We start from the raw sequence: 13,011 nt of genomic DNA, 5'->3' as shown, positions 1-13,011 counted from the left end.
TGCTTTCTCTCCAAGTTTTGTAGATGCATTAGGGATTCTGAATATCTTTTGCAAGGGTATGACTGTTATGGTTATTAGAAAGAGCAAGCACGGGGACATAGCACTGTGTATTGAGGCTATTTAGGTATTATGATGGCTTTATGGCCCTTTCCTCTCTAGATAAGCAAACATTAGTAAATTATTAAAAACTGTTTTACCTCAGATCTAGATGGTGGAATAAACATAATCTGTGTATGGTTTATTTCCATTATACTGTATATTTTTGTTTCATTATCAATTCACATAGATCAGAGGATCTGTGTAATTTTGATCTGACTTTTATTAATTTGCTTTATTACCTAAAATTCCAAAACGGCACAATTGGGCTTCCCCTCTAATTTCTCAATGCCACATCCCATAGTTTTTTCTAAGAACAAACAAAAAGAGGAAAGGAGGAAAGAACTTTAAAGGCATACTTAATCACATATTTTACTGACGTTGCATAGAAAACAGTGGTTTACAATTATATTTTATATTAAAAGCAACTTTAATAAAATATTTTTAAAAGGAATTTTACTAAACTTATGTTCATATTGACTTATTGCTTTATTACCTCAAGGCATATTTTATACTTAAAATAGCTATGAACTTTGTAGGATCAGGTAGGCAGCATTAAAGCTTGATTCAAGGCAGATAAGAAATACATCAATTTACGCTGTCCTGTATTGATTAACACATTATGATATATATTTTTAATGCAGATAAATTGAGTACTGGAGTATTGCTTTGTATTGGTATTCTTCAGTCACTGCACAGCATAACTCACACCTTAGCCTCATTGTCTGTGAGATAGCCCGATTGAGCTCCCCATGCATTCCTATGCATATATCTGCAAAATGCTCCTATTAATAGATGCAGAAGTCTGTATATATGAAGTGCAGGCCATGGCAGGAGGGATGTCACTGTAGGGACAAAAAGGTGCAGATTTCATGGTCTGTAGAAAACCTGTATATGCATGAGCCCTGTAAGAATATACAGATCTCAAACAAAAACAGAAATGACAAATGATTGCACGTTGGGTGTAGTTTTGTTTCTCCTAGCTGTCCTAAATCAATATTTGTGGTGGATACCACTCTTATCTATGTATTATGGGAATTTACTACCTTGTATTATTCTGTGAGAAACTTTATGGTATCAAAACTTTTGTTAGTGTCCTGGTGGTTCATCATTCTCACACATCCTTACGAAAGCCATTAATTTTGTACAACCTTTGAGTTAGCTCACAGGTTTTAAATACATAAATGGCCTCTGTTAAAAATGGGTATCCCAATTTTCAGCAGCAATAACATTTTGGAACATTAGAATGGTCACTAGCTTTGTTTATAGAATACAGATAGGACAGTCAGATCTGCTCTTGTTTCCACACCTGGACACAATAGAACAAAGATGAGACAGTCACATGCTTTTCTTTTTAGACCTGTTCAAAGACACCCTTTACTTGTATAGAAGCTATTTTTTTTCCATTAGTAAATATTTGGGTTTCTCATAGGAGATTATTTACATTTTATAATATTATTCTAAGGTCTGGAAAATATTTTGTGTAACGGAGGGTTTAAGTAGAAGGTTAGTACAAAGGTTGTGTGCTATAGGTTTTCCTGTAGTCCTTAAGGGACTTCATGTAACATACCTTTGTAATAGAATCTATATTATCTGACTGTTGATTTACATACATGTTATGGGGCAGTATCTTGATTCTTAGTGTCGTTAAACAGATTTAGCTTCACTGCTCTAGCACTAGTATGTGGCCCAGGAGTCAGGGAAGGGCAGCTATCCCCTGGGACTTATTAAGTGTTTACATTCAATTACTTTTAAAACTGATACCTTAGCACCCAGTTTAGCATCACATACTGTTTGCATGCTTAATTTTTAGTTTGAAGGCATTCCAACTTATCCACATGTGGGGAGATTCTGGGAAATCGTTGAAAAGTATAAAGTGACCCAGTTTTACACAGCCCCCACTGCCATCCGCCTGCTCATGAAGTATGGAAATGAAGTCATTCAGAAGTAAGTGTTTTTTGTATTTGTGGGAAAAAGTAGATAAAAAACACTGTTATGTCCATCAACAGTGTTATCAAATTTTCCATCTGAAATTTGATAATTTTGTCATGTATTACTGGAAAACAAAACTGTAAGTGACAAAAATAATAATGATTTCTAGTTAATTGTACTTACATAATTCTCTTTAAGGGTCCTAAATTCACGCTAAATGTCTAAAGAAAGTTGGGCCTAGATTTTCTCTGCTAACTATCAACCATGTTTAAAGGGCAGGATAGAATATTGTCGCACCAAAGTTATGCTGCAATGTGTTCCCTACATAGTATGAATGTTTTACATGTTCGGAAGATGAACAGATTTGCCTGTTGCCAGCCAAGATAAAAAGAAAAAAACTAATGTTTGAAGAGATTGAGGTTTAGCCTTTTTAAGCCTTTGGATTGATCGTCATATTTTATATTCTAGGTATGATTTAAATTCTTTGAAGATTCTAGGAACTGTAGGAGAACCGATAAATTCAGAAGCCTGGCTGTGGTACTACAACGTCATTGGCAATCAGAGGTGCCCCATCGTTGACACATTTTGGCAGACAGAAACCGTAAGTGTGAATCCTGATAACTAGGACTGTTTACTTTGGAATAATATAATATAAGCAACTTTCCCACATTTCTGAAAGTAAAAGATTTCTGTGGTTCAAAAAAGTCATAGGTATAGTCAGGTATTAGTGCTACAGTTCTACTTTCTTCACTTCTTTATTTATTGTTCCCCCTTTGATCCTTTTGGCTCACGTACACATTGTCCTCTTGTACCCCTTAGACAAACTGTTCTTTTATCTTTCGCAAATCACATAATTACATCTGCAGGATATGGTGTACTGTGGTATAGCACAGCCACCTTTCAAGAAGGTAATAGTTTGAGCTAGACTTGAAGGTGAAGTTCTGACAATATAATGCCTATACATGACTGCCAGTCATTGCAGATGATTACACAAAATGCAGAGGCTAATTGATATATAAGTTGTTAGAACAGCCACCTCAGGATTTATTGCATATGCAAAGTTCAAACATTGAGTTTATCAAATAGTTCTGTGCATGACATTTAAAACTATATTGTCAAGGCGATTTAAGTTATAAATCATCTTCCCAAGAATCAGTGATTTTTAGGCGTGTATACTGCTATTCCTGACACATTATGAACCATAGTATGCGGATATTAAAAATATTATAAGGCTCTGTAGAGTTTGCATACTGTTTGGCTGCTCTGCACAGTATTTTCCAAAATATTTGTCTAAGACAAATTCTGCCTTTTATTTTTTTTTCATTGTACTAACTATAAAGCTAGGCCCATGTTTTGTTCAGTAGTAAAACACGAGCCTAGCATTATACTACAAACGATCACACCTTCTGATCCATATGATTACCTAACGTATACTCATTATTCAAGGAAAGGTTTACATTTGTTTTAATGACTGTCTTACATTAGATGCTTGTAAGACTAATTCACCTTCCTGTCCCTTATATATGTGATCTACTGATCCTGAAACACATCTGCTGGTGATGTTGGAACACTTTGTACCTTTCTACATACAAAAACCCTACATAAAAGCCACTTCTAGTAAGCTTCACACCCACCATAGTAAAATATCCCTGGTATCTAAATGTAATAGGTTATGAGGTGATGGGGGATGGATAAAAAAAGACACTGAACAGACATTGGAAGGAACACCTCTATTGACCTTTTATGGCTGTGTGGGCTTACTGTGCAGGGGATTATAAAAAAATATTCTGACTTTAGCACAGCTGCTGTCTTTACTGGTTAGCATTAGTAGGTAACTGAATACTTTTCCATTGTTTCTGGGAAATTCTTTTGACTATTCAAACAATAATTTGTATTGTTGTTTTTTTGTTTTTCTTTTTAGGGAGGTCATGTGATAACTCCTCTTCCAGCTGCCACTCCATTGAAACCTGGATCTGCTGTAAGTTAAAATCATCCCTGCTGTGATCATGTAAATGTAGTCTTCTTTAGTAGGCATTGCCACAGCTTAATGTTTTTGTTTAACATATTTCTGTAGTATAAAGGTAGTGTAAGGGCTTAGCTGACTGGATACAGATTAAATCAATTGTTAAGGTAGGCCATCATATAGTTTTTTTATAAATGTAAAGTAGGTTGTAGAATCAGATTGTAACAATAAAAAATCTGGTTGCTCTGGGCCTAGCAAAAATGGCCAAAATATGAGGACCAGAACTGGAGCATTTGTATATTAAAAGAATATGTTGATATGCTAACTTTAAAAACAACATAATAATGAAATGATGTGTTGCAGACATTCCCATTTTTTGGAGTGGTCCCTGCTGTTCTGAATGAGCATGGCGAGGAGCTTGAAGGAGAAGCTGAGGGATATTTAGTAAGTGATGTCTTAAGAAGTTCATTTTACATATAATACATATACACACTATGGATTTACCCATTTCCAAATATAAGAATTCACAATGATGTATAGAGTATTCTGTTAATGTTCTATCTATTATGTACAGTATATCATCCAAATATTTTTATCAACTTTTCCTGTACTTCTTAGATTATAAAAGAGTAGTTCACCTGTGTAACAAATGGAGCTCTGTTTACAGAGGGGATAGCTGTTACACTCAGCAAAGTTGTGCAGTTCTCCCAATATAACCTGTAGGACTGAGCATTCAGATAAGTTCAATGCAGGGCACAACTGGGTGATACAGAGGCAGTGGAGGCTCCAGATTCAGCCTCCCTAACACAGCATCTAAGGAAGGGGCATTTTCTTCTCTGCATGAAGCCCTTCCACATGGCATCATACATTAATGTGTATGATAGTTGTTTAGTATCAGAATTAGTCTTTTCATGACTGCATGTTGCAGATTTGCTTAGATTAGGTTCTCACTTTTTTACATTTTTACATTTTTTTATGAAAACTGAATGTTAAAGGAAGTCCCAAGTATAAATTGGTTTTTGCTTTTTTTTGTCATTGGTAAAGATGGGGAAATACATCAGTGATTTACCAGCCCTTTTTGACTTTTTTTATTTTTTTATCACAAAAGTTATGTATTTTATCCCAACCTGAAAGTGAAAACCAGAAACTTAAGTAGTCAGTACATTTTTTTTAGTTTTTTTTGTTTTTAATATGATTTCTTTAGTTCAAGCCATCATTCCACTTTTGAATTTCTAGGTCTTCAAGCAGCCATGGCCATCTATAATGAGGACGCTGTATGGCAACCATGAGCGCTTTGAGAATACCTACTTCAGAAAGTTCCCAGGGTACTATGTGGCTGGTGACGGTAAGGTTGTCCTGTCTATTGGGTCACTTATTCAAAATGTTTTTATTTATATATATATATATATATATATATATATATATATATATATGTGTGTGTTTGTATGTATGAGTATATAAAGCCACAGTTACATGCCTGTCTGACACATTTCACTCTCATTTATTAGGATGCAGAAGAGATAAGGATGGGTACATCTGGATTACAGGTCGGATAGATGACATGCTGAATGTGTCAGGTATGCATTGTGTATATTAAAAAACCCCACAAAACTGAACTTGGATATATCTGCATGAGCCACTTTAATAAAGAAGTTAAACTATTAAGTTGTTTAGGCTCCTCTTGAAAAGGGTAGAGTCTCTCCTGAATTGTGGTGTATCATCTGTCTGAGCAGCAGAGACATTCAAGCTTGCTTAGAATTTTATCCTTGGTTTTTCAGAAGTGTTTGAACCCACATATACCTTATATTTTGCATAATGCAAATTTGTGGAACACCGCCTTTCCAAACATCACTGTGGGGGTAAACCACTTTATTCAAAACCATCATAGCTGTGGTTCAGTTTATGATCTTTACATCATACTTTAATAGTTATACTTTTAAACATATGATTCCAGACCTCATTGTTACTGAACAGTGATCACTAGTTACATAAATCATGTGTAGAACTAAACATGTATTTTTTTCCTTCAGGCCATCTGCTAAGCACTGCCGAGGTCGAATCTGCACTAGCAGAACATCCAGCAGTTGCCGAGTCAGCAGTAGTTAGCCGCCCACACATTGTTAAAGGAGAATGTATTTACTGCTTTGTTATTCTGAAGGATGGCAAGAAATTTACAGAAGTTATTGCAGAAGAACTTAAAAAACAAGGTAAGCCTATTGGTTTTGGTGAGTATGTTGTCTGTTGTGCTCATACTTTTTGTATATATTTCCATAAATAAACATAAAAATATATATTTATGAGCACCCAGGTTTAGCTGTCCAGCTTTGTCAAGTCGGTTACTATACCAATAGGAGGTGCCTGTTTTCAGGAACTCAGCTAATAAGCAGTTTGAGAACCTTTTTGGAGTTTGTACTCTCTGGGTATTTCTACCCTCTACTATAACTTTGCCAAACCATGTCTGAATGGTCAAAATCCCTAAAGAGGCTGAGCATGTGAAACAGCTGACTGTAGCTTTAATATTCAGTTGTGAATGCTTGCTGGAAGCCGCTTGTCTTATTTTAAGTTTCTCATGTTGTTGCATATGTGCAGGGCACATTGGCTAAAGTACTGGACTGCACAACTTTTATTAACAATAATCAGACATACTGTTGATGGCAAGATAATCCACCTTTCTAAGCCTAACAAACAGACTGCAAAGTCTTATCATTTTCTGACTTTTCATAACTTTCCTTTTTTCCTTTTTTTTTTTTTCTTTCCCTCTGACTAAACATACATTTTGCACTTGGTAATGAATAAAAATAATATAACTGTATGTAAGTGCGTACACACTTCCAATTTTTATCGTTCCAATCGAACGACGAACGATCGATTGGGCAAAAAATTGTTGGTAAAAAAGTAACCAACGACGCCGACGAACGAGGAAAATTGCTGGAAACGAACGACCGGACCGACGGATCGGATTGGACGACGATCGTTGAACATCGTTCGTGTGTACGGTCGTTCGTTGATCGTCCATGTTCAGAGCATGCGTGATGAACGAACGTCCGTTCACTTTACTGTCGTGCACATAGTTCCTCTGTCGCTCAAACGATCGTATCTATTGTGTGTACAATATCTATGAACGATCGTGTCGTTAACTCTATGTGCAGGATCGGTGCTATACGATCGTTCATATATATCGTGCATGAACGTTCGTCGTTCGTTTTCCAACGATAATAATTGGAAGTGTGTATGTAGCTTAACTGTTGTAGACTTTGAATGAACTGTTCAAACCTTATCTTTTACAGTGCGTGAGAAGATTGGACCAATAGCAACACCAGATTTTATACAGAATGCTCCTGGATTACCAAAAACACGATCAGGTATATACAGTAATTTTATATAAATGCCAGGAGCAATGTATAAATTTCAAGCACTCACAATATGTAATCTGCTTAGACCCGCCACATACATTACAGTTTTAGCTACAATGTTTTAGCCCAATCTACCAACAACTATAGAGTCATCTAAAGTGCTGGAATGCAATGCTGTATTTTTCTTCAGACCCGAAAATTCTGAACATGTTTTATAGTCACCCCCACTGTCACCCATATCATCTGATCAGCAGGATCCAGACATGTGTTTGGGTCCTCTCCAGTCTGCTGAGCTGATATATATTTAAATGACCTCGTGAAAGGAAGGGGGGCTGCTGGGTAATGCATTAATGGGTCTGTAAATAAATATCTAACTCATATGATTTTGGTATAGGTATACATATCTGTGTAGGGCAATCTTAAAGATTAATTTAGCAGCATATACTTCCACTATATGTGAACCCATTCCTTTGGTTTTTGTCTGTGCTGCATACTCAACAGTGATATGGTTTCAAGCTATCTTTGAAGACTACAAACCACCTTCCCCTATGTTATGGGTAAGAGAAGGGGGGGAGGCGCATTTATCCCTAACGCACTTTATTTTCACATTAGCAACCAAGTGAGAGTTATCACTCTAGAACAGGAAGTATGCTACTGCCAGAACCACCATGTGAAAAATAAGGACAAGAAGCCTAAAAAAAAGAAAATGAAAGCATCTAAACAATGCTTGCAAGACTTTTGAAACTAAGCAGAGATTTGGCAGCCTTTAATGTTATTACGACATTTGATTGGTCTCTGCCTGGTTTGTACCATGGGAAGTGTTCTAAGAAAAACTTGGTAGTCAGCTTTCTTAGAAAAATATTGTAGTGATGGAGGCTGAGATTCTCGTGTTCTACACAAATCAGAATATATACATGTATATTAGAATGCTTGTATGTGACTATGGTAAAGTAAGGACTAATAGAAACTTGACTATGGGAGAAATTTACGCACCACAGTCATCTTCACCAAAGCACTGAATCTTTCATCTTTATTATAAATTTTGCTAAATATTTTATCATTGATTATACTACAAATCTGATACTCTGCTGACAATGGATGTTCTGTACTTTAGACAATTAAATGTTTTTAACATTCATTCATGGAGTGTAAGTAAATTCTTTGTTCTATGCCTGTACGCAGGTAAAATTATGCGGAGGGTCCTCCGGCAGATTGCCCGTAATGAGAAGGATTTGGGAGACATATCTACACTAGCAGATCCCAGCATAGTGGAGGTCTTGTTTAGCCAACGATGTGAAGCGGCAGCATAAAGTCCTTCTGCGATGAGTTGCAGCAGACAATCCTTTTTATGTCCTGGATTTGACATACCTCTGTGTATATAAATATATATATATATATTTTATTATCCATCCATACGAAGATCTGTCCAAATAATGAACGGCTTTCTACATGAAGGAGTATCTCTGTATATCTTCAGTGTTGGCCATGACACCTGCCCGTCCAAGGAATAATTAGTTTTATATTGTTTTATGGTGGCTGGATATATTGACTAAGTAATTTGTGTAACGATCTGTTAATGTTCATGTTAAGAGAATGTATTCTGCAATCATACGGGGATTTTTTAGGATACTTTAATATGATTTTGTTTCAGTTGGTAAACTTAATTTTAGGCTATCATTTTTCAATTGAATGTATTTCTATCTCCAAGTAACTAAACTGATACCTAAATAGTTCTTAACTTAAAATGACTGGTACAAAGACAACTGGAGCCAAAGAGAACATCCATACAAGGGATTTTGAACATCCAAATCAGTCTGTTATTGCTTTACTTCTTTACCTGGTTCCTTTCCACCAGAAAATCTTGTAAATCTTGTAAATCAAGCCTGCAGAGTAGGAATCTTTATTTGCTCAAGACTGCTTAGGGCTCACTGGCAAAATCCTGAGTCAGTGGTGCAGTTACCCATACCAACCAATCAGGTTTTAAATGTAGCATGTAGCCTGATTGGATGCTATAAGTAACCGTTGTTTTATTGTAAATTTTGTTGATTTTAATAAGGTATTACAGTCGGCAGTGTAGTGCAGTATATCTTTTATGTTTCGCTAGGTCAGCCTAGTGAAGCTAATAAAAGATGTTTGATTAGCAGTTTGCTATGAATTACTGCACAGATACTTTTTTGGACTTATTCAATAAAGGCTACTGACTTTTGAAACTTACAAACTATATACTGAATAAATGTGAAGTTCAGGTTAACGAATGTCATAAATGTTTTTATTTTTGCACAGTTGCCACACAAGCCTATCAGACTAAAGCTCAATCAATTTTTCTAGTGTGGTTCAAAGAAAAAATTGCTAATAGTTGAGCTGCTAGCAGCAACCAAACATTTATATATAAAAGGACACACACAAATTCAAATTTGAATAGATGTTATAGGAATGCATCCTGTATACTTCTCAGCGGTTTGTGAAATGTAATTACTGTTTGATCCGGAAATCTTTTGGAGGTGTTTGTGTTTTTTTTTTTTTTACCAAATTCAGTGAATTCTTACTGCCAATTCATGGCACTGTTGCCTTTACATTAATATATGTGAACCAGAAGCTGTCTCTTTCACCATCTTCATTATGTGTTTTATACAGTTATACGAATTTTATAATAATTCTATTCACATATATCCTAATGATAAACCTAAAGAAATCTTATTGGTTTTGTAGTTCTATCTAATTCTGTATAATATTTCCACACCATGTATAGAGATTTCATTGCACCTCTTGATAAGGTTCTCGGTCATTGCAATTTTTACTCATTTTTTCTGCTGTTTATAATTGTTTTCTGTTATTGCAAATTTATGTTTTAAGTATTTGTTAGTAAGTGATTCATATGTAGTTACAATTGTGACAAGTAAAATAAATTGCATCTGGTGAAGGTTTCAATAGATTAGCAGATCTCATGTTTTTCTGTAGTCTGTGTTACATCTTCAGGGGCTATATTATGTATTCCAATCCCAGGATGTCAAAGTGACACCTCAGCTCATAATTTCCAATATAATCTTTATAGTACAGTAGTGTATTTACAAATTAATGCGTAGGACCCAAGCTGCCAAAGTTTTAGCTCCCTAGGTAATTGTTCTGTTACAGTCATGCTTTCATAGTGGCAGGACTGAGCTATCCGTTTTGATAGCAGGCAGAAAGGGCTCCCCCTCTGCCCTGCCCTCCCTCTGCTGTGCCCTCCCTCTGCCCTAGCTGGTTGCCTTTTGTACCCTTTGCCCAGCCTTGAGTGCAGATATATTGGAAACCTGGCAAAGTTGAATTGATTTACTGCAATCCATCCAATCCCCATCTAGAGGGAAACACTTTTACTTTAGATTTGCACAGATTAAATGCATGAATTCCATGATATTGGCCTTATACCACAGCATTCCATTTGCCCCATATGCTTTTTATGTGGATGCCAGATCTTAATCGAGACAACTTTAGCAGTGCTTTCTTGTTCCTTATAAATGACGGGGTTACTGAGAGGATGCAAGCGTCAAAAAATCAGGTTGTGGTTTTTATCATTTCTAAGACATAATTGAATACATTTTACTGTACACCTGTTACATGTGAAAACTGTAAAAGTACAAGGCAACCAATCACACTTATCATTTTCAATCAGATATTCATTTTTTGATTGGTTGCTATGAGTACTGTTACTTTGCATATTGATTTTGCTTTGTTAAATACAAGCCTTAATATTGCAAAAAAGCAGGTCAGTTTTATAGATTTTTTTTAACTTCTTAAAAGTTGTTGGATTCTAAAGGTAAGCAGCCAAAATTACAGCAAAAACATCCTTTGTGTCCCGAAATACATTTGGACAGCTATGTCTATCTTCAAAATGAAATTGGTGTTACATGGTATGATTTGTTTTATTTTTCAGTATGTTGTATATTGTGTATGTACCTAATCTTTTGTATAATATATATGTACCTAATGAATTGTAAACCACCAGTACCCCTACAATGTAAGAATGTGTCTTTTTATATACTTTCACAAAGCAGATATTCTAAAGCCTTTTGATGACTGTAATGTGTTTACATCAATGTTTTCATTTAATAAAGTACAGCTGAAATGTCATTCCCTCTACTGTATGCGGTATTCTTGTATTGACGTTAGGCTAACAAAATAAATATTGATTGTTTCCACCATAATGATTGCACACTTCTTAAACTTTTAAAAAGCAGCAATAATAATACCAATATTTACTTTTCCAGTTGAATTTGTATTTTATATATTACTACAGAATAGCCACAACCTACTCTTATACTGCCCCAGTTTTTTGGTCTGGTAAAGACTTTCTCTAACAGACATTCCACTTTAAATTTCAACTTCTTAGCAGATATGCCCACCAAAAACATTGAGATGTGCTTATTAAAGTCTTATAGTTTTGTTTTCTTTAAAATGCAGCCACAGCCTAAGTAAAAAAGGCCTGCCGCTCGCCAGCAGGGTATAGAGAAGCAGTAATCCCTGCCCAGAAGTCTTACATGCTTCCTGCAGAGTTGGAGCTACAATTATGTGATAAGCAAAGCTTACACCTCTTACTATTTGGAGAACACTATCTCTTTTTAACTTTTTTACATTTCACAATGTACAATACTATTGGGCCTGGTTTATTAAAGCTCTCCAAGACTGGAGAGGATACACTTTCATCAGTGAAGCTGGGTGATCCAGCAAACCTGGCCCAGGATTGAAAACATTGCTAGCAAATAGAAAATTGCTTTGAAGACCTCTATTATTGGTTTGCTAGATTACCCAACTTCACTGATGAAAGTGTTTCCTCTCCAGCCTCGGTGAGCTTTAATAAATCAGTGCCAATGTGTCATACTCTTGTGTAAGTTTGAACATGATGTAAATGCAGAAGGTGCAGGAAAAACTCCAGGTTTTGCCAAAGTTTTAGTGTGATAAAGGTACATACTTGCTGGTGTCTGCTTTCACAACCATGATTCAATTGCATTGCAAAAAATGTTACAAAATTGAATAAATATAGGAACACATTATAAAATGTGTTACACCTCAATGCAGAGCCTGATTGCCCATAGGACAAACTAGAAAGGAGCTAGGGTCCTATTGATGTCCATGTGGCCTTACAAACTTTTCTGTAGTAAACCAGTGGGATACCACAACTGATGAAATGTGTACCTGCCTGATTCACCCGTAGGCAGTAGGTTGGTGTGAGACACAGTGTGCCAGTTTAGGCAATACAAACTGGGCAGCTTCTCTTTTTTTCCATTTTCAACAAAAGTGATAGTGGTCAAATCTGCTACCTTGCCTAGGACCCTGTTCTTCCTTAATCCGTCCTTGCTTAGTTGACTTTTAATCACTCAATGCACCTACTTGTACTATGCATTGTTCATTAGTCATCAGCAGCTCTTTTTATGATGTGGTGGTAAATATTCACTTGTTACAGGGTGAAGTGTCTGATCAACCCAATAATTGGAATACAATATTTACTTTGTATTTAATATTTCACATACGATTAAAACATATTTATGTCATTATTTGAACATTTCTAGTTTTTAAACATTTTCTAAACTAAGCAGCCACCTAAAGATCCACAATTGGCCTTTTAACTATTGATCTCCCTAAAGAATCTCTGCAAATCAATGCAAAAAAGGAAATACATACACCACATGCCTC

General features: G+C 35.7%; 1 protein-coding gene across 1 annotated transcript in view; it reads left to right on the top strand.

Annotated features, from left to right (window-relative positions):
- Positions 1 to 11,525, top strand: part of LOC140330879 (acetyl-coenzyme A synthetase, cytoplasmic-like) — a 28,984-nt gene extending 17,459 nt beyond the window's left edge. The window contains exons 10-18 of the mRNA XM_072411431.1: positions 1,910 to 2,043; positions 2,497 to 2,629; positions 3,950 to 4,006; positions 4,355 to 4,435; positions 5,228 to 5,336; positions 5,500 to 5,568; positions 6,022 to 6,198; positions 7,279 to 7,353; positions 8,527 to 11,525. Of these exons, the coding sequence (XP_072267532.1) occupies positions 1,910 to 2,043; positions 2,497 to 2,629; positions 3,950 to 4,006; positions 4,355 to 4,435; positions 5,228 to 5,336; positions 5,500 to 5,568; positions 6,022 to 6,198; positions 7,279 to 7,353; positions 8,527 to 8,654 (963 nt within the window). The 3' untranslated portion in view covers positions 8,655 to 11,525. The remainder of the gene's footprint in view (positions 1 to 1,909; positions 2,044 to 2,496; positions 2,630 to 3,949; positions 4,007 to 4,354; positions 4,436 to 5,227; positions 5,337 to 5,499; positions 5,569 to 6,021; positions 6,199 to 7,278; positions 7,354 to 8,526) is intronic.
- Positions 11,526 to 13,011: the final 1,486 nt, after the last annotated feature.

This window comes from Pyxicephalus adspersus, chromosome 5, assembly GCF_032062135.1.
Source record: "Pyxicephalus adspersus chromosome 5, UCB_Pads_2.0, whole genome shotgun sequence".
Taxonomy (NCBI): domain Eukaryota; kingdom Metazoa; phylum Chordata; class Amphibia; order Anura; family Pyxicephalidae; genus Pyxicephalus; species Pyxicephalus adspersus.
Note: the sequence above shows the minus strand (reverse complement) of the source record. Positions and strands in the feature narration are given on the sequence as shown.